This window comes from Hyla sarda, chromosome 11, assembly GCF_029499605.1.
Source record: "Hyla sarda isolate aHylSar1 chromosome 11, aHylSar1.hap1, whole genome shotgun sequence".
Lineage (NCBI taxonomy): Eukaryota > Metazoa > Chordata > Amphibia > Anura > Hylidae > Hyla > Hyla sarda.
In genome coordinates, this window is record NC_079199.1 from 88,862,917 (window position 1) to 88,889,813 (window position 26,897).

Here is a 26,897-nt window from a genome sequence, read left to right on the forward strand (position 1 = left end):
TTCTGTAGGTCCATACGATTAAAATGATATATACTTATACTTTTATAGGTTTGATTTTGTCGTACTTCTGGAAAAAATCATAACTACATGCAGGAAAATTAATACGTTTAAAATTGTCATCTTCTGACCCCTATAACTTTTTTATTTTTCTGCGTATGGGGCGGTATGAGGGCTCATTTTTTGCGTCATGACCGGAAGATTTTAGCGGTACAATTTTTGCAGTGATAGAACTTATTAATCGCATTGATTATTTTTATTAATTTTTTCATGATATAAAAAGTGACCAAAAATGCACTATTTTGGACTTTGGAATTTTTTTGTGCGTACACCATTGACCGTGCGGTTAATGGTTAATTAACAATATATTTTTATAATTCGGACATTGGGGTTTTTTTAAATGGGAAAAGGGGGGTGATTTAAACTTTTATTAGGGAAGGTGTTAAATGATCTTTATTCATGGGTCATGGGTCCTTAAGGGGTTAAAGTGGTATGCTAGGGGCCGGAGGCCGTGATAGGGACGTCACACCACGCCCCGACCCCTTGTGATGTCACACCACGCCCGCTCCCTCGTGACTTCACACCACGCCGACACGCCCCCTCCCACAGACATGAATGGAGGGGGCGTGACATCATGAGCGGGCGTGGCTGTGATGTCACGGCCACTGCCGCAGAAACCCAGCATTTGCGGAGATCGTGCTGGGCCCCGGCAGCGGGACCCCTGCGATTTAGACATCTTATCCCCTATCCTTTGGAGCGGAGTACCCCTTTAAGATGCTTACATTCGATTGTCCTCTGATATCAACCATTCTAGATTTCTTTTATGGGATGACTAACTGGAAGGCCTGATACCCTGGTCACCACTACTGTGTCACATAGCACCATAGCTGAAAATCTCCAGAGCCATTTACACACTGTACATATCTGTAATTGATATTACTTTTACATCACTGCTGCACTATTATAAGATGTCCATAGAAGAGGCAGAACAGCCAATCTACCCCCTAGATGCTATATGCCCCAAATAATAATGTTGGCTCTCACTGAGTCGTATCACTGCATTGTCCACCTTCCTATAGTAGTCAACTCCCCCCCCCTCTTAACTTTAGAGGTCAAACTAGAACCTCCTTCAGTCGTTTAGTAGTCCCTGCAATGTCCAACTACCCTAAAAGCCAGTTCAATTCTCTTCTTAAAGGGGTACTCCGCTGCTCAGCGTTTGGAACAAACTGTTTCAAACGGCGCCAGGAGCTCATGACATCATAGCCCCGACCCTCATGACGTCACGTCCCACCCCCTCAATACAAGTCTATGGGAGTGGGCGTGACAGCTCCCATAGACTTGCATTGAGGGGGCGGGGCATGACACAATGAGGGGCGGGGCAATGACGTCATGAGCTCCCGGCGCCGGCTCCAGCGTTTGGAACAGTTTGTTCTAAACACTGAGCAGCGGAGTACCCCTCCTTTAAGCCAGCAAAGTAGCTTCCAAGTATTTCCAGAAGGATCCCCTGCTTCCCCGATTGGTCACAGCATGGAAGGCTTCCACCATTGTCTTTCTCCTCATTTTTCTACATTTTCCAGCAGTTACCTAAGACCTACCTTTCCCCATGTTCATAGCAGGTCTTTCTCCAAACAGTGGTGTAACTTGAACCTTTTGGGCCCCAATGCAAAATCTTAAACAGGGCCCCATGTCTACCAAGTTCCATTGATAATACTGGGGTTTTCCTATGGGGCAGAGGTTTCTTCCGAGCCCCCTTGGGCACCAGCGCAACTGCTGCCTCTACACCCCCTATAGTTATGTGTGGGATAAATACAGAACATACAGCATAATGGCACCAAAGGGCATGTCATTCTAAGAGGCAAAGTTATAGGGGGTGTAGAGGTAGCAGTCACACTCGGGCCCTTATAATAACTCTTTATTTATATAGTGCACACAGATTCCAAATATGTAAAGGTACAGTGTCTCAAATATCTTAAAAACGAAATAACAGACCATAAATAAATAAAAAATAAAGTAGACGTGTGTCTGGCCATAATACTTACCATCGTCCCCCTTCTCTGCACTGTTTTGGGGCTCGTGGTCGGTCAGCCAGTATTTTTTTCTCCATCTCTGCCCATGTTTCTTATAATTCCCTGAAATAACATTGCCTTCATAAACAAATACCGGGTGACTCAAAAAGGTTGTGCCTATTACTTTGTGTATACACGTGTGGTGGGGTGATGGGATAACAAAGAGCCTCTTTTCTCTTCTCCTCATTTAAAGGGGTACTCTGCTGCTCAGCGTTTGGAACAAACTGTTCCGAACAACCGTCACGCCCCCTCCCATAGACTTGCATTGAGGGGGTGGGGCATGACGGCATGAGAGGACGGGGCTATGACGTAACGAGCTCCCGGCACCAGCTCCAGCGTTCGGAACAGTTTGTTCCGAATGCTGAGCAGCGGAGTACCTCTTTAAGGGAAACCTGTCATCAGAATTTACCATATATAATGCGTAGCAATGTAGAATCTGTCATCACCAACCCCTAGAAAGGTCTCTTGCCCTCTGGGAGAGTAAGGATATATAGTTTAAAAATCTCCCCTGCTGACCTTGTAAGTAGTTCCCTGGGCGCCTAGTCCCGTCTGCTGAGCTGCAATCACCCCCCCCCCTCAGTCTGACAGCTTGGGCACGGCCCGCGTCATCACTGTGTTCCGTCTACATAGGCAGCAGAGATGTGATATGGTCTATCAATGATGTGGAGGGGGGTGTGATTACAGCCGGAGAAGACAGGACTAGGTGAGTATAGCTCCCCGCCCAGGGAACTACTTATGGGGCCGGCGAGATGCACTTTAAAACTATACATCCTCACCATCCCTGCATGCAGGAATGTTGCCTGGGGTTGGTGAAGAAGAAAATGTTAGCATCTATAACACGTTGTAGCATATTGTACTGTACAGTGGTCCCTCAACATACGATGGTAATTCGTTTGTCGAATCCATCGTATGTTGAGGGATTCGTGCAATGTAAAATATAGGAAGTTATACTCACCTGTTCCCGCCGCTCCAGACCGCGTCCTCACCGCTCCCGATGCTGTCCCAGGGGCTCCCGATGCTGTCTCGCTGCTCCGGCGTCTTCTTCGGGATCCTCCGGCTTCTTCCGCATCTTCTCCAGTGTCCGGGCCTCGCTTTCTGGTGACGTTATTACGTTGCGGCGCCAGGACGGTGTGTGCAGCGACATAATAACGACCCCGGAAAGCGAGGCCCGGACCCCGGAGAAGATGCAGAAAATGCCGGAGGATCGCAAAGTGTACCCGGAGCAGCGGGGATAGGTAAGTGAACCTGTCCGGGATGCTTAAACTGCTATCCGACAGCAGCTTAAGCATTTTGCGCTGTCGGATAGCAGTTAATGCGATGGCCCCGACATATGAAAGCATCGTATGTTGATGCTGACATCGACATGCGATGGCCTCTGAGAAGCCATCGTATGTCGATTTGATCATATGTCGGGGCCATCGCATGTCGGGGGGGTTACTGTATATGGTAAAATCTGATGACAGGTTCCCTTTAAATTAGCACTGTGCAATATTTCATTTGCCCTGTAGTGGCGCTGCAGGTGATATGGAGATTGCAGCAGTCAGATCTGTAATATAGGTTTAAATGGTTTAAGTCGAACTTAATGGACGTATGTTTTTTTTATTTTTATTTTTTACCATACCAACTATATAACTATGTAAGTTGACTAAGATAGTGTAAACCATGTGTTGAAGCGATACATAGCAATACACTGTAATATTTCATTTGTCCTGTGGTAATAAGTTATGATGGTTTTAGTTGACTAAGATAAAGAGATGAGGCTATGAAGAGGGGGTGATATATTCATTTTAAACTACATGAAAATTATGGAGTTAAAACAAAACAGGGTTTCTTTACTGTAAGAGCAGTGAGACAATGGAACTCTCGGCCACATGATGTTGTGATGTCTGACTCAATGAACTAAGACTGAATGAAATAAGTTCAAGGGGGTCTGGATGTTTTTCTGGTAAAATTTTATAGAGGTGGGGCAAAAAGTATTTGGTCAGCCACCAATTGTGCAAGTTCTCCTACTTAAAAAGATTAGAAAGGCCTGTAATTTTCATTATACGTATACCTCAACTATGAGAGACGTAATGAGAAAAAGAAATCACATTGTCTGATTTTTAAAGAATTTGTTTGCAAATTATGGTGGAAAATAAGTATTTCTTCTTTAAGAGTCTCCTCTGTCCTCCACTCGTTACCTGTATTAATGGCTCCTGTATGAACTTGTTATCAGTATAAAAGACACCTGTCCACAACCTCTAACAGTCACACTCCAAACTCCACTATGGCCAAGACCAAAGAGCTGTTAAAGGACACCAGAAACAAAATTGTAGACCTGCACCAGGCTGAGAAGACTGAATCTGAAATAGGCAAGCAGCTTGGTGTGAAGAAATCAACTGTGGGAGAAATTATTATAAAATGGAAGACATACAAGACCACTGATAATCTCCCTCGATCTGGAGCTTCACACAAGATCTCACCCCGTGGTGTCAAAATAATCTCAAGAATGGTGAGCAAAAATTCCAGAACAACATAGGGGGACCTAGTGAATGACCAAAGTAACAAAGGCCTCAAATCATGCAGTGCAGGACGTGTCCCCCTGCTTAAGCCAGTACATGTGCGGGCCCGTCTGAAGTTTGCTAGAGAGCATTTGGATGATCCAGAAGAGTATTGGGAGAATGTCATATGGTCAGATGAAACAAAAGTAGAACTTTTTGGTAAAAACTCAACTCGTTGTGTTCGGAGGAGAAAGAATGCTGAGTTGCATTCAAAGAACACCATACCTACTGTGAAGCAGTGGTGTGGAAACATCATGCTTTGGGCTGTTTTTCTGCTAAGGGACCAGGACGACTGATCCGTGTAAAGGAAAGAATGAATGGGGCCATGTATTGTGAGATTTTGAGTGAAAACCTGTTTCCATTAGCAAGTGCATTGAAGATGAAATGTGGCTGGGTCTTTCAGCATGACAGTGATCCCAAACACACTGCCCGGGCAACAAAGGAGTGTCGTTGTAAGAAGCATTTCAAGGTCCTGGAGTGGCCTAGCCAGTCTCCAGATCTCAACCCCATAGAAAACCTTTTGAGGGAGTTAAAAGTCTGTGTTGCCCAGCAACAGCTCCAAATCATCACTGCTCTAAAGGAGATCTGCTTGGAGAAATGGGCCAAAATATCAGCAACTGTGTGAAAACCTTTTGAAGACTTACAGAAAATATTTGACCTCTGTCATTGCCAACAAAGGGTATATAACAAAGTATTGAGATGAACTTTTGTTATTGACCAAATACTTATTTTCCACCATAAAATTTGCAAATACATTCTTTAAAAATCAGACAATGTGATTTTATGGATTTTTTTTCCTCATTCTGTATCTCATAGTTGAGGTATACAGGCCTCTCATCTTTTTAAGTATGTATGTATACTAGCTTTATGGGGACAGAACATTGATCCAGGGATTTATTCTGATGCCAAATTGGAGTTGGGAAGGAATTATGTCTCCGTCATGGGGCAATTGACATCAACCTCATGTTTTTATTTTATTTTTTTGCCTTCCTCTGGATCAACACAGTAGGGTTTTAGGTTGAACTTGATGGACTCTTGTCTTTTTTTCAACCTTACGAAGTATTAAAGAAGAACAATCTGTGACCAAATTTGGCAAAAAATACCCAAAAACACCCACATACCATACAGCCAGGTTCATAGACTGGGTATGTCCTATGCCATGCTCACATAACCTACTGCATATACGCCATCATATCTATATAAGAATTGTAATGACTTACCTTGATGTCTCCTGTCTGCCTGCTGATGATCATTGCTGGATGGAGGTTTCTCTCCCTGTTCCTGGTCAGACAGTTTTTTGTCCTCTGAAAGGAAATCATATTTTATTCTCTGTATACCCTCCCTGTTCCCATTGTCCATAAATAGGAGATCACTTGGCAGAAGAGATCATTAAACTAGATTACAGAATATCTAAGAAATGAAATAATACCTCTATGATTCTCATCATTCTTGTTTGGCTTCCTCCATCTTCTCCTATAGGGCTTCCTGTATGGTTCGTAGTAATCTGAAAGATAATTCACGTCTTATGTTAAAATTTAATGTCCTGTATTGTGTATTATAAACTTGAATAAGTTAAAGTCAGGGCTCTGGCTGGGCCAATTAAAAGGGGTACTGCGCTGCTCAGCGTTTGGAACGCTAGAACGCTGGAATCGGCGTCGGGAGCTCGTGACGTCATAGCCCCGTCCCCTCATGACGTCACCCTCCCTCAATGCAAGTCTATGGGAGGGGGCATGAGATGATGCTTAGAATTGAGGCCAAAAAGTTCAGTCTTGGTTTCAACGGACTAGAGAATCTCGCTCCTCACAGTCTGAGAGTCCTTCAGGGGCTTTTATGCAAACTCCAGGAGGCTTTTGTGTGTCTTTTACTGAGGAGAGGCTTCTTTCTTGCCACTCTGCCATAAAGCCCAGATTGGTGGAGGTTGCAGTGATGGAATTCTCTCCTAACAGTACTAAAGATCTTTGGAGCTCAGCAAGAGTGATCAATGGGGTTTTAGTCACCTCTGTTACCAAGGCCCCTCTCCTACTTAGTTTGGTGGGGCAGCCAGCTCTAATAAAGGGTCCTGGTTATTCCAAATTTCTTCCATTAATGAATTACGGAGGCCACTGTGCTCTTCGGAACTGTCAGTGCATCAATTTTTTTTTCTACTATTCTCCAGATCTATGCTTCCACACAATCCTGTCTTTGAGCTCTACAAGCAGTTCTTCCCACCTCATGGCTTGGTTTTGGCTCTGATATACATTGTCATCAGTGAGACCTTATATAGACTAGTGTTGAGCAGCAGAGGCCATATTTGAATTCGCAATATTTTGCGAATATATGGGCTTATATTCGTCATATATTCGCATAATTCGCATATTCGCAATATTCGTGGACTTTTTTACTATGCACCATAAAATTTGCATGCGCCTGTGCATTCAATATAAAATTTGCATGCGCATGCACAGTATCACGTGATAAAAGAGCTAAAAGAAGGGAGGGATCAATATGCGAGAAAATTTGCATATGCGAACTTTGGGGCGCCCGCCAGTCTGATACAGTAACTAGTATTGGAGCCTTGTTTACACCACAAGCTGGAAGCAGGGAGGGATGATCACTGTGATGTGTACTGTGAAAAAAAGGGAATATTCGTAATTGCGAATATATAGCGCTATATTCTCAATATTCGCAAATTTGCGATATTCACGATAAATATTCAGATTGCGAATATTCGCGCCCACCACTAATATAGACAGAGCTGTGTCTTTACAAATCCTGTCCAATCATCTGAATTTACTACCGGTGACTCCGATCAAGGTGCGGAAACATCTCAGAGATGATCAGGGAAAAGGTAGAAGCCAGATATATATATTTCAAGTGTCATAAAAAAGGGTCTGAATACTTCAGTTCATGCAAAATTTTTCCTTTTTTAAATACATTCGCAAACATAAAAAAATTCTGTTCTCACATTCTTCTTGTAGGGTGAATAGTTCAGAATGATGGGGAAACCTTTGAATCTTTTTGATTTTATCACAAGGCCTTGAAGGGGTACTCCGCTGCTCAACGTTTGGAACAAACTTTTTCGAATGCTGGAGCCGACGCTGGGAGCTTGTGATGTCTCCTCATGACGTCATGCCCCGCCCCCTCAATGCTAGTCTATGGGAGGGGTGATGTACCGTTCGTGATGCCAGGGTAGCGTTAACCACCACGCTCCAAGGTTTACTTCTCCTGGGCCAAGCGCTGGCAACAATAATTACCACAGATGCAGGGTTATGGAAGACTATATTTTACTGAGGCAGGAATGATGGTAATATCCTTTACAGTACAGATCAGAGAAGGGGGGGAAGGGGTGCAGAGTAACCATTGGAAGCCTGTTGCCTTGCTAGGACTTGTAGTTACTTTTGCTTGACCAAATTATGGTTGCTGCAGACCTTTATACTTTAACTTAACACCTGTGACAACCCACGCTGACTTCAGACGGACTGAAGAATATTCCCTTGAAGCTTTTAGTTTATCACCAGGCTTGGAACAGTACATGTGCAATGGGGTGCTTGTAAATGGCGTGGCTGTAGATTTTTGAAGTCTTCCAAGGCCTCCTTCAGATTATCACAGACTTCTCCTCACTCCTCTCCACACTGTACCTCAGCTCCACACTAACTCAAACTAAACAACTCCTCCACCCTACACAACCTAAAAGGGCACTGTCAGATACAATAACTTCTGATATGTTATAAAGCATGCAAAAACCAAATATTTAGCTTTCACCGGAAATTTTTCTGTATTTCATAATGGAAAAAGCCAGTCAAAAAGTGTCCACTAGGGGTCCCCCTGCCTCCTGGGATACATACCAGTCCTACAGTTTCCAGTGGTCATTGTCACGATGCCGGCTGGCAGGTAGTGGATCCTCTGTGCCAGAGAGGGATGGCGAGGACCGCGCTAGTGGACCGGTTCTAAGCCACTACAGGTTTTCACCAGAGCCCGCCGCAAAGCGGGATGGTCTTGCTGCGGCGGTAGTGACCAGGTCGTATCCACTAGCAACGGCTCACCTCTCTGACTGCTGAAGATAGGCGAGGTACAAGGGAGTAGGCAGAAGCAAAGTCGGACGTAGCAGAAGGTCGGGGGCAGGCGGCAAGGTTCGTAGTCAGGGGAGATAGCAGAAGTTCTGGTACACAGGCTTTAAACACACAAAACGCTTTCACTAGGCACAAGGGCAACAAGATCCGGCAAGGGAGTGCAAGGGAGGAGACCAGATATAGCCAGGGAGCAGGTGGGAGCCAATTAAGCTAATTGGGCCAGGCACCAATCATTGGTGCACTGGCCCTTTAAGTCTCAGGGAGCTGGCGCGCGCGCGCCCTAGAGAGCGGAGCCGCGCGCGCCAGCACATGACAGCAGGGGACGGGAACGGGTAAGTGACCTGGGATGCGATTCGCGAGCGGGCGCGTCCCGCTGTGCGAATCGCATCCCCAACGGCCATGACAGAGCAGCGCTCCCGGTCAGCGGGACTGACCGGGGAGCTGCAGGGAGAAAGACGCCGTGAGCGCTCCGGGGAGGAGCGGGGGCCCGGAGCGCTAGGCGTAACAGTACCCCCCCCCTTAGGTCTCCCCTTCTCTTTGTCCGGTAACTGCCTCCCCTGGGATGAGGACACCGGGAAAGGATGGAGGGATTCCTCAACGGCAGGCAGAACAGCAGGAGTAGGAATGGGGAGAGAGGGCAGAGGGCGAGACCTGGCACGGGGCAGTGTGACACCAGGACGAGGGCCATGAGGGGACACAGAGGCTTGCCTGATGGGACTGGGAGGGGGGGAGAGGCATTTCTTGTGGCAGGCAGAGTCCTTAATGACCTTAGGGGGACCGGATACAGGAGGAACCACAGGGTCACGGCAGGGAGTACTGGGAACCGGTTGAAGGCAGTCCTTGGAACAAGAGGGACCCCAACTCTTGATCTCCCCAGTGGACCAATCCAGGGTTGGGGAATGGTGTTGAAGCCAGGGTAGTCCAAGGAGAATTTCGGAAGTGCAATTAGGAAGGACAAAAAATACAATTTCCTCGTGATGAGGTCCGATGCACATTAGGAGGGGCTCCGTGCGGTAACGCACGGTGCAATCCAACCTGGCTCCGTTGACCGCGGAAATGTGGAGTGGCTTGACAAGACGGGTCACCGGAATGCGGAATTTATTCACTAAGGACTCTCGAATAAAATTCCCAGAAGCTCCAGAGTCCAGGCAGGCCACGGCTGAGAGGGGAGAGCTGGCTGAAGTAGAAATCCGAACAGGCAGCGTGAGACGTGGAGAAGCCGACTTAGCATCAAGAGACGCCACACCCACGAGAGCTGGGTGCGAGAGTGCGTTTCCCAGACGTGGAGGACGGATTGGGCAATCCACCAAAAAATGTTCAGTACTGGCACAGTACAGACAAAGATTCTCTTCCTTACGGCGATTCCTCTCTTCCAGGGTCAGGCGAGACCGATCCACTTGCATGGCTTCCTCGGCGGGAGGCCTAGGCGCAGATTGCAGTGGAGACTGTGGGAGAGGTGTCCAGAGATCTAAGTCTTTTTCCTGGCGGAGCTCTTGATGTCTCTCAGAAAAACGCATGTCAATGCGAGTGGCTAGATGAATGAGTTCATGCAGGTTAGCAGGAGTCTCTCGTGCGGCCAGAACATCTTTAATGTTGCTGGATAGGCCTTTTTTAAAGGTCGCGCAGAGAGCCTCATTATTCCAGGATAGTTCAGAAGCAAGAGTACGGAATTGTATGGCGTACTCGCCAACGGAGGAATTACCCTGGACCAGGTTCAGCAGGGCAGTCTCAGCAGAAGAGGCTCGGGCAGGTTCCTCAAAGACACTTCGAATTTCCGAGAAGAAGGAGTGTACAGAGGCAGTGACGGGGTCATTGCGGTCCCAGAGCGGTGTGGCCCATGACAGGGCTTTTCCAGACAGAAGGCTGACTACGAAAGCCACCTTAGACCTTTCAGTAGGAAACTGGTCCGACATCATCTCCAAGTGCAGGGAACATTGCGAAAGAAAGCCACGGCAAAACTTAGAGTCCCCGTTAAATTTGTCCGGCAAGGACAGGCGGAGGCTAGGAGTGGCCACTCGCTGCGGAAGGGGTGCAGGAGCTGGCGGAGGAGATGGTTGTTGCTGCTGTAGCTGTGACTGTACTTGCTGTAGTTGTGACTGGAGTTGCTGTGTCATGGTGGTCAAGTACGACAGCTGGTGATCTTGTTGGGCGATCTGACGAGCTTGCTGGGCGACCAGCGTAGGGAGGTCAGCGACAACTGGCAGAGGAACTTCAGCGGGATCCATGGCCGGATCTACTGTCACGATGCCGGCTGGCAGGTAGTGGATCCTCTGTGCCAGAGAGGGATGGCGAGGACCGCGCTAGTGGACCGGTTCTAAGCCACTACAGGTTTTCACCAGAGCCCGCCGCAAAGCGGGATGGTCTTGCTGCGGCGGTAGTGACCAGGTCGTATCCACTAGCAACGGCTCACCTCTCTGACTGCTGAAGATAGGCGAGGTACAAGGGAGTAGGCAGAAGCAAAGTCGGACGTAGCAGAAGGTCGGGGGCAGGCGGCAAGGTTCGTAGTCAGGGGAGATAGCAGAAGTTCTGGTACACAGGCTTTAAACACACAAAACGCTTTCACTAGGCACAAGGGCAACAAGATCCGGCAAGGGAGTGCAAGGGAGGAGACCAGATATAGCCAGGGAGCAGGTGGGAGCCAATTAAGCTAATTGGGCCAGGCACCAATCATTGGTGCACTGGCCCTTTAAGTCTCAGGGAGCTGGCGCGCGCGCGCCCTAGAGAGCGGAGCCGCGCGCGCCAGCACATGACAGCAGGGGACGGGAACGGGTAAGTGACCTGGGATGCGATTCGCGAGCGGGCGCGTCCCGCTGTGCGAATCGCATGCCCAACGGCCATGACAGAGCAGCGCTCCCGGTCAGCGGGACTGACCGGGGAGCTGCAGGGAGAAAGACGCCGTGAGCGCTCCGGGGAGGAGCGGGGGCCCGGAGCGCTAGGCGTAACAGTCATCGACACGTCATGGACACCATGAGTGATTGACAGGGCTGCAGGCAAGTCCAGAGCTGCTGTACTTGCTCCCAGCCCTCTGTGAGTGAGAGTAGAGTGAGAGAGGAGTGGGAGGAGTCATCACAGTGAGAAGAGAGGGACACGCCCCATGCCTCTGCATGGACAGAAACCTCACTGAGCAATGATGGCAAGTAAATAAAGGTAATTCTGAGAGAAATATAGGTCGTGGACAAATAAAAATTAGATTTACTTGATCAGAACGAGGAACATATAAGTTTTGTTTTTTTGGGGGGATCTGACAGGTAAGTTTTAAGCATTAAGGTGGGGGATCACAATCACATGGTTTACTCTGCATGACTTTCCTTAAAGATACAGTAACCCTGATAAACATATGTATAACATAAAATGGCAGTACAACAAAATACAATTTACCCTAGAGCAGTGGGCCCAGAACAGTGACACTGGAAGAGCCTGAGGCAACATTTACCGGACAGGACAACATCCTGCACTGGGTTACCACAACTGTAACATCCCACAACCCTGGCAGCCACAGCTGTTCTCCTCTTCTGCTGGCAGTCAAAGTAGCTCCCCAATACTTCAAAATAGGACCACCCTTATTCCCTGATGCCCAGTGTGCCTACGGTAAATCCAGCCAAGACTTACAAGACCAGTAAGGAATGAATACAGAACAAATAATAGCACCACAAGGCAAAACCTATAGAAAATACAAACATATAAAGATATTAAAGTTGCTATTTACCATAATCCTCCTTCTCTGCATTGTTCTCGGACTCATGGTCAGAGGACCAGTATTTTTTTCTCCATCTTTGCCCATCTTTCCTATAATCCCCTGAAATGACATTGCCTTCATAAATATACTGCTGTATATATACGTTATATAGCATTGTTTTCCAACCAGTATGTTTCCAGGTGTGGCAAAACAACAACTCCCAGCATGCACACAGCTGGAGGCACACTGGTTGGGAATCACTGGTTTATAGTAATAATGTAAACAAAAAGAAGGTTACAGCAGCACTCTATATGAACTGAGTAGTTTCTAAAGCTGGGCGGTGGAGATTTTGTAACCATGTGGTGGCAGCCATTTTGGGGAGATTGTTCAGTTCAACAGAGCCAGCAAATAGAAAGGATGGATCTTATGAGGATGGAGTTATGAGGCTTAGGCTTGGTTTAATTTAATTTAGTGGAGAAGGTTAGAAAATATGAAATAAAAGACAGTAAAAGATCACCAACAAGATGTATTCGAGTGCAAAAAAATTGGGGAAAATGGTCTAACTAAAAGGTGATTATTCCTTTTAGCTGTTTTTTTTTTTTTTTGTCTCCGGATAGGCGTGCGTGGGATGGGGGAGTGATGTTAAGTTCATTACTAGCTGTTTGTTTGGTATATTGTTTTTATTTATTGTAATACTTAATAAGAACAATATAAAAAATAATAATAATAATAAAAAAATGCTGCAGTAGCTGACTAAGGCCTGCTGGCGAGTTGAAGAGATCCAGAACTGATTCCACTACAGCCTCTGTGAGCAGTAAGAGAAACTGCAGCTGGACTGACCTGATTACTATCGGCGTAAGGGTAAGGCTGCATTCACACCACGTTTTTGCAATACAGTTCCCGTATCAAGTTTTTGATGAAAAACGGGTTCCTCAAAACCAGACTAAACTGTATCAAAATGTGTGTACTAATTTTAACCTGTATACGGTTTGAAAAATTATGTCCGGTTGCATCCGTTTTTTAAGAAAAAAACTTAAACCTTTTTAACTTTTTACTCCATTATGAATGAAGTTTCACTTGTTTGATTGAAATTCCAAGAAAAAAAAAATTGTGCAAAGTCAAAAACCGTATGGTGCAAACTGGATGGAACTGTAGGCACACATGGTTCTGTACGGTTCCCATTGACTCCCATGTTAAGAAAAAATGCATACGGTTTAATACGGTTTTTCACCTGGACCAAAAACCGTGATAGGCTACAGTTTTGGGCACGGGAAAAAAAAACAGACAAAACTGTACAAGACGCAAAACGTATGCAACCAGATGCATCGTTTGGCATACGGTTTTCAATGGAGAGTCAATGCATACGATTTTTAATATGGTTCCGGTTTTCACATTGAAAACGTATACGGGAACTGTATTGCAAAAACGTGGTGTGAATGCACCCTAAGCTTGAAGCCCTTCTTCCCTGTCCCACAAAAGGGCACCCTGTGTTCATACACAGAGTAAAGGCCTTGAGGTTAGGTGGGGGACATTATAAGAGTTCAGCCTAATCCCAGTAAGGCTGTAGAGCAGGTGGTACCGTCTGGCTCTGGCCAAACGCGAAGAGTTAAAGGATAAGTCTCATGCTCAAAAACGTATCCCCTATCCAAAGGAGGGGGATACGTTTTTCTTCACGGGGGTGGGGGGGGGGGGGGTAGCGCTGGGGCCCCCCGAAATCTCCTGTTTGGAGCCCAGGACACTAGCACAGGAGCATGTCACAACCCCCGCCCAAAGCGGAGGCCGCCACGCCCCCGCCATGTAGTTCTATGGGAGAGTAGTTCGGCAATCTTGGGAGATACGTTTTTGTGATCCCTGATCACCATCTTATATAAGCTAGGAGCAGTGATCAATTCATTGTCTGTGAAAGGTTATACCTTAGCTTACACCTCCTCTTACTGGATACCTGCTTGTTTATTGATCTTTGGCTTTCCCCTTGACTCTTTTCTTGCTCTGTGTTCCTGTACTCCACTGTATTCCTCTAGTTCCTTGTGTGTGTCTTAGTGTATCTCCGTTAGTTTGTGTGCCTCCGGCTGTTTACCGACTCCTACTGTTTTTGGATTTTATTATTTTGACAACGCTGCCCTAGCACTTAGCAGGGAGGATTTGTCATTATGGTTGTCGATCTGTCACGGATAGGCAATAGGTAGGGATAGTGGCTGTCGGTGAGTTAGGGCTTCACGGTTCCCTGCCCATACGTGACAGCAGAACTTTGTATAGGCAATGGGGAAACCTGTATCCCCTTTGCCTTGTTGGACTCTGTGTTATACTCGTCTATGCTATGTTATGTTATGCATGGTTGTTTATGTTTTATTCATGCAATATAAAGTTAGTTCAAATTAGATTATATCTAAGATGTTCCCAGCAGGGCCCCACATCCATACTCCGGATGCTCCGCTGAGTGGAGGCAGACAAGAACCCTAGCTGCCAAGAAGTGGAGGTTCAGGATAATCCTGCCAAGAGCAGGGAGGTACCAAGGGTAAGGGTCCCCAAAGATACAGGTAGACACCCCCAAAACCCTCTTACAACAGTAAGAATGTAGATGCTGTGATGTTAGTGGTCACACACCTCTATAATAATGCTGGGGCCCCTTGCAGTTGGGGGATCGGTCATGTCCGGATGGTGGATCATTGGGTTTTGATGTCTTCTTATCTGCCTCACCGTCATTTTCCTGAACTGGAGTTTCGCTGTTCTCTGCAGGTTTTTGGCTGCCATGTCCTGTAAAGTCAGGGAGGACTATACACTATATCACATATAATACTACTTGACATGGAAAATATACAGTGGTCCCTCAAGTAACAATATTAATTGGTTCCAGGACGACCATTGTATGTTGAAACCATTGTATGTTGAGACCAGAACTCTATGGAAAACTGATAATTGGTTCTGAAGCCCCAAAATGTCACCCAAAAAATAGGAAAAAGATAGGAATAAAGAAAAATAAGTAGATAACTAATACAGATAAAACAAATCCTTACATAGAAAAGTAAGAAAGATCTGATGGGAGCTGTAAATCACTGTCTATGTCAGTGTTTCCCAACCAGGGTACCTCCAGCTGTTGCAAAACTACAACTCCCAGCATGTCCGGACAGCCGTTGGCTGTCCGGGCATGCTGGGAGTTGTAGTTTTGCAACAGCTGGAGGCATCCTGGTTGGGAAACAAAGGTTTAAGTAGAGGACAGGAGCTTCTTCAGGGTACTATACCGTACACACAGTGTCCCAAATGGAGCCACCCTTACTTGGTGTCCAAAGGAGCAGCTAACCCTGGCAAGGTAACCCTGGTAAGGAGTAGTACAGAACTTGTAGTTCCTCCCTGTACTGTAGGGGGCACTACCAGACAGCCAGTCAGTGCATGCACTTCAGTAATACATGTGATTTACCAGTAAAGTGCCCATTCTGATTGGTCAGTTCCTCCAGTTGTGACACATTTCACAAATCTGGACTGTCCGTAACATTGTATGTTGAGTCTGGTTTCAAGTTACAATAGTCCAGAAAAAAAACATTGTATGTTGAAACTATTGTATGTTGAGGCCATTGTAAGTTGAGGGATCACTGTACTATGCTCTATAAATGACCCCTCCTGTAATGTACAGTAACACAGAATACCTTTCTCATTTGAGGGCGCTGATTTTTCCTTATCGCCAATGTCAGGAGGCGCCGGTCTAGGGTTCTCACCTCCTGCCAGGAAAGAGAGAATTCATTCCTGTGAATCCTTTGGTGTTGTGATATTATTTCTATACATTTACGTGCTGCCATGAGGTCTTTCTACATGAGCCCGTAATCACACCATACACATGTAATGATCCCAATGATAATCCTTAGTTTTAAATGAAGCAGAATTATCACACAGAATCACATTCTGACCACTTATTTCTGTTTTACTGTTTAGCATAGTAGGATAGTGGATAGAATGATGCTGTGCTGCTGCCCTCCGGTGGTTATTTTGATGAAATGCACTTTATACAGCTTAGGCTTTTTGGAGTAGTTATGGGAATTCATAGTGTATATAGTGGTTGTATTATATGAAGTGTGTCACATAAGGATTATTATTGCACTGTTGTATATGGGGTACTGCCCTAGCTCTCTATGTAGTTTAGTATCATAAGTGTTTCTGATTTGTGACCAGGGTGGACACAGCAGAATAGTAAGTGCAGCCCTGTAAGTGACATGACGATAAGACATGATATAATAGCAGAATATTATTTTCCAGTGGTCACAAATGACCAACCTTTTCCCAGTATACATAGCAGGTCTTCCCCCCACACTTTCTGCACTATTTACATAAGACCTCCCACCTGAGTATATATGGCTTCTTCCACCTATGGCAAATTTACTCAACTCCTGCCATGATCCCCCCCCCCCTCTACCTTTTGGCAGAAACCTATTTTTTTAACAGAATGTTCCCAACAGAATAGCAGGGGCAGTTTTTGCTGGCCCGTCCATAGACATGTGCTTATTCAAAGGGGTACTCCACCCCTAGACATCTTGTTCCCTATCCAAAGGCTAGAGGATTAGATGTCTGATTGCGGGGGTCCCCTGCGATCTCCCTGCTGTACCCAGCATTCGTTTAGAGCGTCGGGTGCAGCGCTGGAGGCTCGTGACGTCACACGCCCCCTCAATGCAAGTCTATGGGAGGGGGCGTGACGTCCGTCATGCTCCCTCCCATAGACTTGCATTGGGGGGGGGGGGGGCATGGCCATGACATCACGAGCAGGGCGAGCCTCCGCTCCGCATCAGCAGTCATCCGGCATGGAGCGAATTTCGCTCCGTGCACCTGATGTCTGGGGTGTCACAGCCGAGATTGCGGGGGTCCCCAGCGGCGGGACTCCCACAATCAGACATCTTATTCCCTATCCTTTGGATAGAGAATAAGATGTCTAGGGGTGGAGTACCCGTTTAAAGGGGTACTCCGGTGAAAAGCTTTTTTCTTTTAAATCAACTGGTGCCAGAAAGTTAAACATATTTGTAAATTACTTCTATTAAAAAATCTTAATCCTTTCAGTACTTATTAGCTGCTGAATGCTACAGCGAAAATTCCTTTCTTTTTGGAACACTAATGACATCACGAGCACAGTGCTCTCTGCTGACATCTCTGTCCATTTTAGCAACCGTGCATAGCAGATGTATGCTAAGGGCAGCATGGTGGCTTAGTGGTTAGCACTGCTGCCTTGCAGTGCTGGGGCCTTGGGTTCAAATCCCACTAAGGACAACAATAAATAAATAAAGACTTATTAATATTATAATAACATCAGCAGAGAGCATTGTGCTCGTGATGTCAGCAGAGAACTCTGTGTTCCAAAAAGAAAAGAATTTCCTCTGTAGTATTCAGCAGCTAATAAGTACAGGAAGCATTAAGATTTTTTAATAGAAGTAATGTAAAAATCTGTTTAACTTTTCAGAGCCAGTTGATTTAAAAGAAAAAAACTTTTCACCGGAGTACCCCTTTAACCTCTGGAGAATCCATCCATAAGTTACAAGAGGACCAGTGTGGAATAAATACAGAACATACAGCACAATGGCACCAAAGGACATGTCATCCCCGGAGGTGAAGCTATAGGGGGGGGGCAGAAGTAGCAGTTACACCCGGGCCCTTATGACTGAAGATGTACATGTACAGTGTCTCAAACATCTCATTGAACAAAACGAAATAAAATAACATAAATAAATAAAAAAAATAAAGTAGACGTGTGTCTGGCCATAATACTTACCATAGTCCCCCTTCTCTTCATTGTTCCGGGGCTCGTGGTCGGTGTACCAGAATTTTTTTCTCCATCTCTTCCCATCCTTCCTATAATTCCCTGAAATGACATTGTCTTCATAAACAAATACCGGGTGACTCAAAGGTACGGTGGGAAATGATGGCCTCTGTATTCAGTTGGTTCCAAACGCTGAGCAGCGGAGTACCTCTTTAAAGTATACACTTGCTATATGTGATCTTTAGAAAGTTGGTATAGTCTAACCCCTCCTTTCCATCCAGCTACAGAGGTGACGTGATTAACCCTTGGATAGAAGCGAAACTATTATGTTTACCAGATGTAGAAGATCCACTGAGCCGCACGCTAATGCCTTTTCCTAGTCTTCAGTCCAAATACAATCTCCCAGATTCCTCCTTTCCACTTCATCATGAAATTCATGCCCAGCTGACATCTACTGCCTTAAATACAACCCTACTCCCCCTTGACACCCTTTGAGACTATCTGTAAAAACTGTACCTCGACTAGAGGGCTTATTTCTAGCATCTATTCACTATTGCTCATTCCTAAAGTCACTTCTGAAATCCGCCACCCATATATGGATAAATGGGAGTCATACTTGGGACGGAGGTTTACCTTTTAATCAATGGCAAACCATCAGGTCAAATGCGGCAAAAATCCTCAACATGCACCATTTATAAAGAAAATCAATAGAAAATACTCACATTCTGGTATCATACCCCAGAATTGCTTCATCGCTTGTTCCCCCAAGAGTCCTCACTGTGTTGGAGGTGGCGACTATCGTCAGGCTCACGCCTGCAATTTTTTTGGGATTGCCCTGCCCTTGCTGAGTACTGGAACTCAGTCCAAGCTCTCATTGGACAGGTCTTGGGGATTATGCTCTCCCTAGATCCCACCATATGCTCCCTAGAGACTTAAAGGGGTACTCCACCCCTAGTATCTTATCCCCTATCCTTTAGGGGATAAGATGTCAGATCGATGGGGCCCCGCTACTGGGGACCCCTGGGATCTCCGCTGCAGCACCCCGCTATCATTATTGCACAGAGCAAACTCACTCTGTGCGTAATGATGGGCAATACAAGGGCCGGAGCATCGTTACGTCACGGCTCTGCCCCCTCGTGACGTCACGGCCCGCCCCCCTTAATGCAAGTCTATGGGAGGGGGCGTGGCGGCTGCCACGCCCCCTCCCATAGACTTGCATTAAGGGGGCAGGCCATGACGTCACGAGGGGGCAGAGCCGTGACGTCACGAGGGGGCAGAGCCGTGACGTCACGAGGGGGCAGATCCGTGACGTAACGATGCTCCGGACCCCGTATTGCCCGTCATTACGCACAGAGTTTGTTCTGTGCAATAATGATAGCAGGGTGCTGCAGCAGAGATCCCAGGGGTCCCCAGTAGCGGGGCCCCGGCGATCTGACATCTTATCCCCTATCCTTTGGATAGGGGATAAGATGTCTAGGGGCGGAGTACCCCTTTAACTAAAGTACGATCTAGACTTCTATTACATATCTTGACAGTGGCTAAATGCATGATAGCTAGATGGTGGGAAGATGGTAATCCTCCTCCATTGGGAGCATTGTTGGACAGAATTCGGGAGATAAGGAGAATGGAGTATTTTTCAGCCACACTTACCTACGTTTTACAGAATATGGCAGGAATGGGAGGCATTTGATGTATAATGGCCATGACGGCTAACTCACTATAGGTGTGGAGGGGACCATGTAGAGTTTTCTATTTTATCTTTAATCTTTTAACCTTTTATTTTTCTCTCTCTTCTTTTTCTTTCCCAAAATGTTATATTTAACTTGCTAGTGTTATGCACATACCCCATGAACCTACAGATTTACCATGTTTATAATGGTAGGCAGAGAACGTAGACCACAGAATCAAATTAGTATTTTCAGCACATTGGGAGCAAACGGAGCGGGGGAACCCCTGGCGTAGTGGCGTCTTGACGGGGGTTTTAGTGGCCCTCCCAGATGTTAGTAAGGGTTAATGGGGTTAGAGGTATATTTCAAGAGAATGGGGGTTAAAGAGTTAAATGGCTGCTGCTCCTTTAAGGGACTGTAGCAGGTGGCTCGAGAGTGGGGTGAAAGAGAGGTCATCTGGAGGGGAGGGGGAGGAGTGTATATAGGGGGGTGCCCCAGGGGGGGAGGGTACTCACCAGTCGGCGTGTAGAAGCGAGAAGAAGGTCCCGCCCGCCCGCCCTCTTTTAAACGCTTGGTGGGTGGGATTCTGATAAGGGGGAGGCATGTGAAAGGGTCCCGGGGGAGTTAGTAGTTTGAAAGATAAATGTTTGAAATGGTTCAATTGGGCCTCCTGGTGGTGGTTCTGGGCCTCAGGAGTTCGAGGGATTGTGCGGAAGGTTACCGGGGTGCTCCTGGGCCAGGGGCTCGCGGCCAGGGGTAAGAAGCATGTTGCACAAATCCGGTTGGGGGAGGGGAGTGCCCTCCAGTTTGGTTATGTTTATATATAAATATTCAAATGTTATTTATTGGTTTGTTAAATAAATGGGCCACACGGCCCAATTTTCCCACAGCAGGTGTCAGTGTCTTTTCTATTGGGAGAAGGGGTTGTTACATGGTTAAGAGTGGGTTAGAGAGGAAGGGGTGTATCTAAAATCCCATCCAGTCATGTGGTATTGCTATCAGTAAGGTCACATGTAACAATATTATATCCATATGTTTTTGTAGTAACACACTCTTGTTGCTTATGCATTCTTTTGATATGTCTTTAATTTCTCTTGTTTTATTTTTCCTTATTCTGGAAAATTGTTAAAAACTATAAATAAACAGTTTAAAAAAAAAACAAAAAAAAAAAAAGAGAAAGTTGGTATGGTTTTTAGAACTGGACTGTTCCATAGCTGCTTCGACAATCTTCTCCATCTCTACAAATGCAAATTACTCTATACATACAATATATACAGTATACTCTATACAGAAAACCGTCTACAGTATATACAAAAAAAGTCTACAGTATATACAGAAAACCGTCTACAGTATATACAGAAAACCGTCTACAGTATATACAGAAAACCGTCTACAGTATATACAGAAAACCGTCTACAGTATATACAGAAAACCGTCTACAGTATATACAGAAAACTGTCTACAGTATATACAGAAAACCGTCTACAGTATATACAGAAAACCGTCTACAGTATATACAGAAAACCGTCTACAGTATATACAGAAAACCGTCTACAGTATATACAGAAAACCGTCTACAGTATATACAGAAAACCGTCTACAGTATATACAAAAAAAGTCTACAGTATATACAGAAAACCGTCTACAGTATATACAGAAAACCGTCTACAGTATATACAGAAAACTGTCTACAGTATATACAGAAAACCGTCTACAGTATATACAAAAAAAGTCTACAGTATATACAGAAAACCGTCTACAGTATATACAGAAAACCGTCTACAGTATATACAGAAAACCGTCTACAGTATATACAGAAAACTGTCTACAGTATATACAGAAAACCGTCTACAGTATATACAGAAAACTGTCTACAGTATATACAGAAAACCGTCTACAGTATATACAGAAAACCGTCTACAGTATATACAGAAAACCGTCTACAGTATATACAAAAAAAGTCTACAGTATATACAGAAAACCGTCTACAGTATATACAGAAAACCGTCTACAGTATATACAGAAAACTGTCTACAGTATATACAGAAAACCGTCTACAGTATATACAGAAAACCGTCTACAGTATATACAGAAAACCGTCTACAGTATATACAAAAAAAGTCTACAGTATATACAGAAAACCGTCTACAGTATATACAGAAAACCGTCTACAGTATATACAGAAAACTGTCTACAGTATATACAGAAAACCGTCTACAGTATATACAGAAAACCGTCTACAGTATATACAGAAAACCGTCTACAGTATATACAAAAAAAGTCTACAGTATATACAGAAAACCGTCTACAGTATATACAGAAAACCGTCTACAGTATATACAGAAAACCGTCTACAGTATATACAGAAAACCGTCTACAGTATATACAAAAAAAGTCTACAGTATATACAGAAAACCGTCTACAGTATATACAGAAAACCGTCTACAGTATATACAGAAAACCGTCTACAGTATATACAGAAAACCGTCTACAGTATATACAGAAAACCGTCTACAGTATATACAGAAAACCGTCTACAGTATATACAGAAAACCGTCTACAGTATATACAAAAAACAGTCTACAGTATATACAGAAAACCGTCTACAGTATATACAGAAAACAGTCTACAGTATATACAGAAAACCGTCTACAGTATATACAGAAAACCGTCTACAGTATATACAGAAAACCGTCTACAGTATATACAGAAAACTGTCTACAGTATATACAGAAAACCGTCTACAGTATATACAGAAAACCGTCTACAGTATATACAGAAAACCGTCTACAGTATATACAGAAAACCGTCTACAGTATATACAGAAAACCGTCTACAGTATATACAGAAAACCGTCTACAGTATATACAGAAAACCGTCTACAGTATATACAGAAAACCGTCTACAGTATATACAGAAAACCGTCTACAGTATATACAGAAAACCGTCTACAGTATATACAAAAAAAGTCTACAGTATATACAGAAAACCGTCTACAGTATATACAGAAAACCGTCTACAGTATATACAGAAAACCGTCTACAGTATATACAGAAAACCGTCTACAGTATATACAGAAAACCGTCTACAGTATATACAAAAAAAGTCTACAGTATATACAGAAAACCGTCTACAGTATATACAGAAAACCGTCTACAGTATATACAGAAAACCGTCTACAGTATATACAGAAAACCGTCTACAGTATATACAGAAAACCGTCTACAGTATATACAGAAAACCGTCTACAGTATATACAGAAAACCGTCTACCTTCAGGAAACTCTTCTTCAGGTTCTTTTTTATCTTCACAAACTGAGATCTTAAATATGTCTCCTAAAGCCAAAAAATATTCCATTATCAACCCAGGACTGTTTTATTTATTCAGGATTACAAAAGATGCGCTGTTATTAACAACATCACTATTTAGTATGGAACCACTAGACACCAGGGATATTAGTAACCCCAAGACCATCATGGGTGCCATTAACACCTTGAGCAACCCTTGGAGCATCAGCAATATATTTTTTTAATGCCAAGATCACTATAAATATTAGTTTTATTATCTAGAATCATTAGCATCATTTTCTAAAAATCGAAAGGAAAATTATACTATTAACCCTTAAAATTCCAGGGATATCATTTAGAATAATTATATGTCCCATGGAGTCCCTTGACTACAAAGTCTAGTGTACAGCAGGATAGTGTCCTATGATTTACTGACCCAGTAGGTACATTTTCTTTGAAATCACACATGGGTTATGGCCTCTATAGTCTATCTTTTATCTATCTATCTGTAGAACTACCTGCTGAACGACAAACGGCTAATATGGCTTTCTCCTCCTCTTCTTCCTCATGGGTCTTCACTCTGCTCTCTATTTCACATGTGAAGTACAATAAATATAATAACTATGGGGTCAGTAAGGGAGTCATATACTGTCAAAAGAAAGGCATCCATAAGGGAACAATCAGGAATAACGTTTTGAAAAAAGAGTAACCCACACAGATTATGTTGTTTGCTGGGAGATAGAACTGAAGCTGTACAAGGGAATGGGACTTAAAGGGTTACTCCTGCCCTAATACATCTTATCCCCTATCCAAAGGAGGGGACAAGGGGGGTCCCGCCGAAGGGGACCACACAATCTGTCATTGCTCACCCACCTTTGTGAGCTCTCCGCAGCGCTGGAGGCTCCGAGTAGCTCTCCGCAGCACTGGAGGCTCCCATAGACTTGCATTGAGGGGGCAGAGCGTGACATCACACAGGGCGGAGTCTTGACGTCATGATACTCCGGCCCCGTGGTCGTCACACTACACACTCAGAGCCTCCAGGGTTGCGGAGACCTCACAAAGGTGGGTGCACAATGACAGATTGCAGGGGTCCCCAGCAGTGGGACCCCTGCGATCATACATCATATCCCCTATCCGTTGAATAAGATGTATAGGGGATAAGATGTATTAGGGCCAGAGTACCCCTTTAATAAAGTTAGGGTGCTCTACTATGTGTAAGATCATTGATTCTTTAACTCAGCTGCCCCTTATGGGTGTGACTACCACAGTTGTATTCATAGCAACATGTCAGAAGTTTTGATCGATGGGGGTCTGAACACTGACCTCTAGTTATCAGGCGAATAAGCCAGGAGAAGTTTGTGCTCAACGCATTCTCTCCCTGATCTGTGTCACGGGATCGAGAGACACTCATAAAGTCTATGAAGCATGTCTCGATTACGTGTCACAGAGCAGGGAGAGGAGTGCGTGGCAGTGCGGACATGTCAAAAGTTACAGGCAGGGGCGGACTGACCGGCCGGGCCATTCGGCCATAGTTGCAGCTGCTGAGGATTCAGGACACTTGTCCCGGATCCAGGGATGAAGAGCACCTGATTGATGGCTCCGTCCCCAGCACAGGAAGGGGACGGGGCCGAGAGCTGACAAGCCTCCCGGGAACACAGAGCGGCCGCTTCATGTGAGGTGAGTGATGTCCCTGTGTGCTGCCTCTCTCCCCTCTGATCAGCAGTATAACCTGGGGCTGGGTGATGTGTATAGTAGCAGCCCAGTGGGGTCACTTTCCCTCCTCCAGTGTCCACAGGTCACCAACAGGTCACATTACCAGAACAATTTTTGGGAAAAATCGCGGCAAAAATTGTGCGGTTTTACCGCGATTTTTCAAAAAATTGCTGCATATTTTGTGCAGCTGACTTTGCAACCCATTAGCTTCAATAGGTAGCAAAATCATTTGCAGAAAATATACAACAGATCCTGTACGTGTGAACGTACCCTAAGTGCTTATTCACATGGACGGATCCGCAGTGTATTTTACGCTGCGGATCCGCCAGCAATGGACCCTACAGTGCTTGCCTCCATCTGTGTCTGCTCATAGCGGCAATCCACTGCTACGAGCAGACACGCTTCAAGGTGCATGTTCACCTCGCGCATGCACAGTATACTCGCACACATCGCAGCCGCTCCTCCTGATCCCTGAGCTAGGCCGAGAGCAGCTGCAATGTGTGCGAGTATACTGCACTTGCGTGCGTCGAACATGCACATCAAAGCGTGTCTGTTCATAGTGGTTTATTGCTGCTATGAGCAAACGCAGATGGAGACAGCGCTGTAGGGTCTATTGTCGCGGATCCGCACCATAAAATACGCACAGTGTAAGCACAGTGCCTGCTCCCACTCCCTCGGCTAATGCCAGACATCACCAATCAGGCTGATGTCAGAATAGGGGTGGGGCAGAGGTGTGGCCAGGGGCCGACTGAGGGCCCTTGCTTTATTTGGTCCGGGGCCCTGAGTGTTGTCAGTCCGCCCCTGGTTACAGGTACACTTTAACACTTTAATGTAGAGAACAAAGTGGAAACCCTAAAGCCATACGCTTTATTTTCAGTTTTTCCCTCTTTAATGTTTTATTATGGGGTTTCATGTTTTTGTCTTTATATGTTTTATTTAAACAATCCAATCCAAGATGGCTACAGGGGCAGGCTGGCTGGAACAAGCAGCATGCAGACAGAAATTGTGGTAAATAGTCCAAATTCATACACAAGAGATGCAGATCAGAGTCAAATGGATGCGGCGAAGGCAAAGTCCAGAATATCGGCAGGATCAGAAACACAGGAGAAGCAGGCAGACTGGAACTCAGGTTACAGGACCTTAGCAATACAGGAATACCTTGCTGAGGCATCAGACAATAGGTGTGGCTGTTGTACAGAGTGCCATACAGGTGTGGTGGCCCAGTACGGATGTTGGTACCCCGTATCCTTGCTGCCCTGTCAGGCAGATTCCCTTCAGTGTCCCATGGGCCCCCCTTGCACTTTTCCCCCCATGTACATATGTTTACCATGTATTATACTATGTAATGTGTGAAGAAAGCGTTGTCACTTTAAGACTGTTTAACATGTGAGTTGTCATGTGATTATTACCCAGGAGAGTCTCCCCCATATAAGCCCTAGGTGGAGCCTCTGCTCCCTCTCTTGGAGCTTAGAGCTCTTGTTGCGGAGGTCCAGTGCAGTTGAGCATAAGATTGTGTCTGGAGTCATAGGAGCCTCAAGTCCAGTCTGCAGTCACAAGCTGCAAGTCTACAAGTAAGCTACAGTCACATCATTGTCAGTCACAAGTCAAGTCAGTCACAGTCATCTCATCTGCTGTCTAGTCAAAGTGGCCTGCACTAAATTGTCCCGTTCTACTACAAGTCCCAGCAAGCCCTTAAGGTCTAGGAGTCACTCGTCACCTCCATGGGCCCCGGCTGAACTGTATAGACTTTTCCACCTGTCTAACCCAAAGCTACCATTGTCCATAACTTGGCGTCAGAGTCATTATTGCCTCCGTAGCTAGCCCAGGATCCAGCGATATACCTTTGGGTGGTATTGAGGATACGAATGCAAGGGGTTAATGCCATCTGCCCTTAGGGTAATTCCATCTGCCCTGCATCACACCCCATACCACACAGGGATTGGAGGAGGATCCATTAAATAGTGCACGCTGGCTCTGTAAAACTCAGCCAGTAGCCCCTAGTGGACAAAGCGGAAACTGCAGCAAGAGACACACCAGAGCAAAAAGACCAGGAAATACAGCAGACACATGGCACAGAGAATATTGCCTAATGCTGGTTAGATCCAGGACACATAGTACGATGGTGGTTGCAAACCAGAAGCATTACAAATGGTATATAAACTGTTTGACAG

The 26,897-nt window shown here is 45.3% G+C and overlaps 1 protein-coding gene across 11 annotated transcripts in view; it reads right to left on the reverse strand.

Moving 5' to 3' along the window:
- Nucleotides 1–26,897, reverse strand: part of LOC130295501 (uncharacterized protein C12orf50 homolog) — a 72,640-nt gene that overhangs the window by 13,010 nt on the left and 32,733 nt on the right. For 6 of the 11 annotated variants that reach the window (XM_056546326.1, XM_056546321.1, XM_056546319.1 and 3 more), the window contains 9 exons: nt 23,532–23,600; nt 22,999–23,061; nt 18,072–18,161; nt 15,970–16,041; nt 14,933–15,100; nt 12,359–12,448; nt 6,033–6,107; nt 5,824–5,907; nt 2,037–2,126 (listed from right to left, as the gene is read on the reverse strand). In XM_056546326.1, coding sequence (XP_056402301.1) covers nt 2,037–2,126; nt 5,824–5,907; nt 6,033–6,107; nt 12,359–12,448; nt 14,933–15,100; nt 15,970–16,041; nt 18,072–18,161; nt 22,999–23,061; nt 23,532–23,600 — 801 coding nt within the window. The remainder of the gene's footprint in view (nt 1–2,036; nt 2,127–5,823; nt 5,908–6,032; nt 6,108–12,358; nt 12,449–14,932; nt 15,101–15,969; nt 16,042–18,071; nt 18,162–22,998; nt 23,062–23,531; nt 23,601–26,897) is intronic. The other 5 variants (XM_056546322.1, XM_056546325.1, XM_056546324.1 and 2 more) reach the window with 5 other exon arrangements.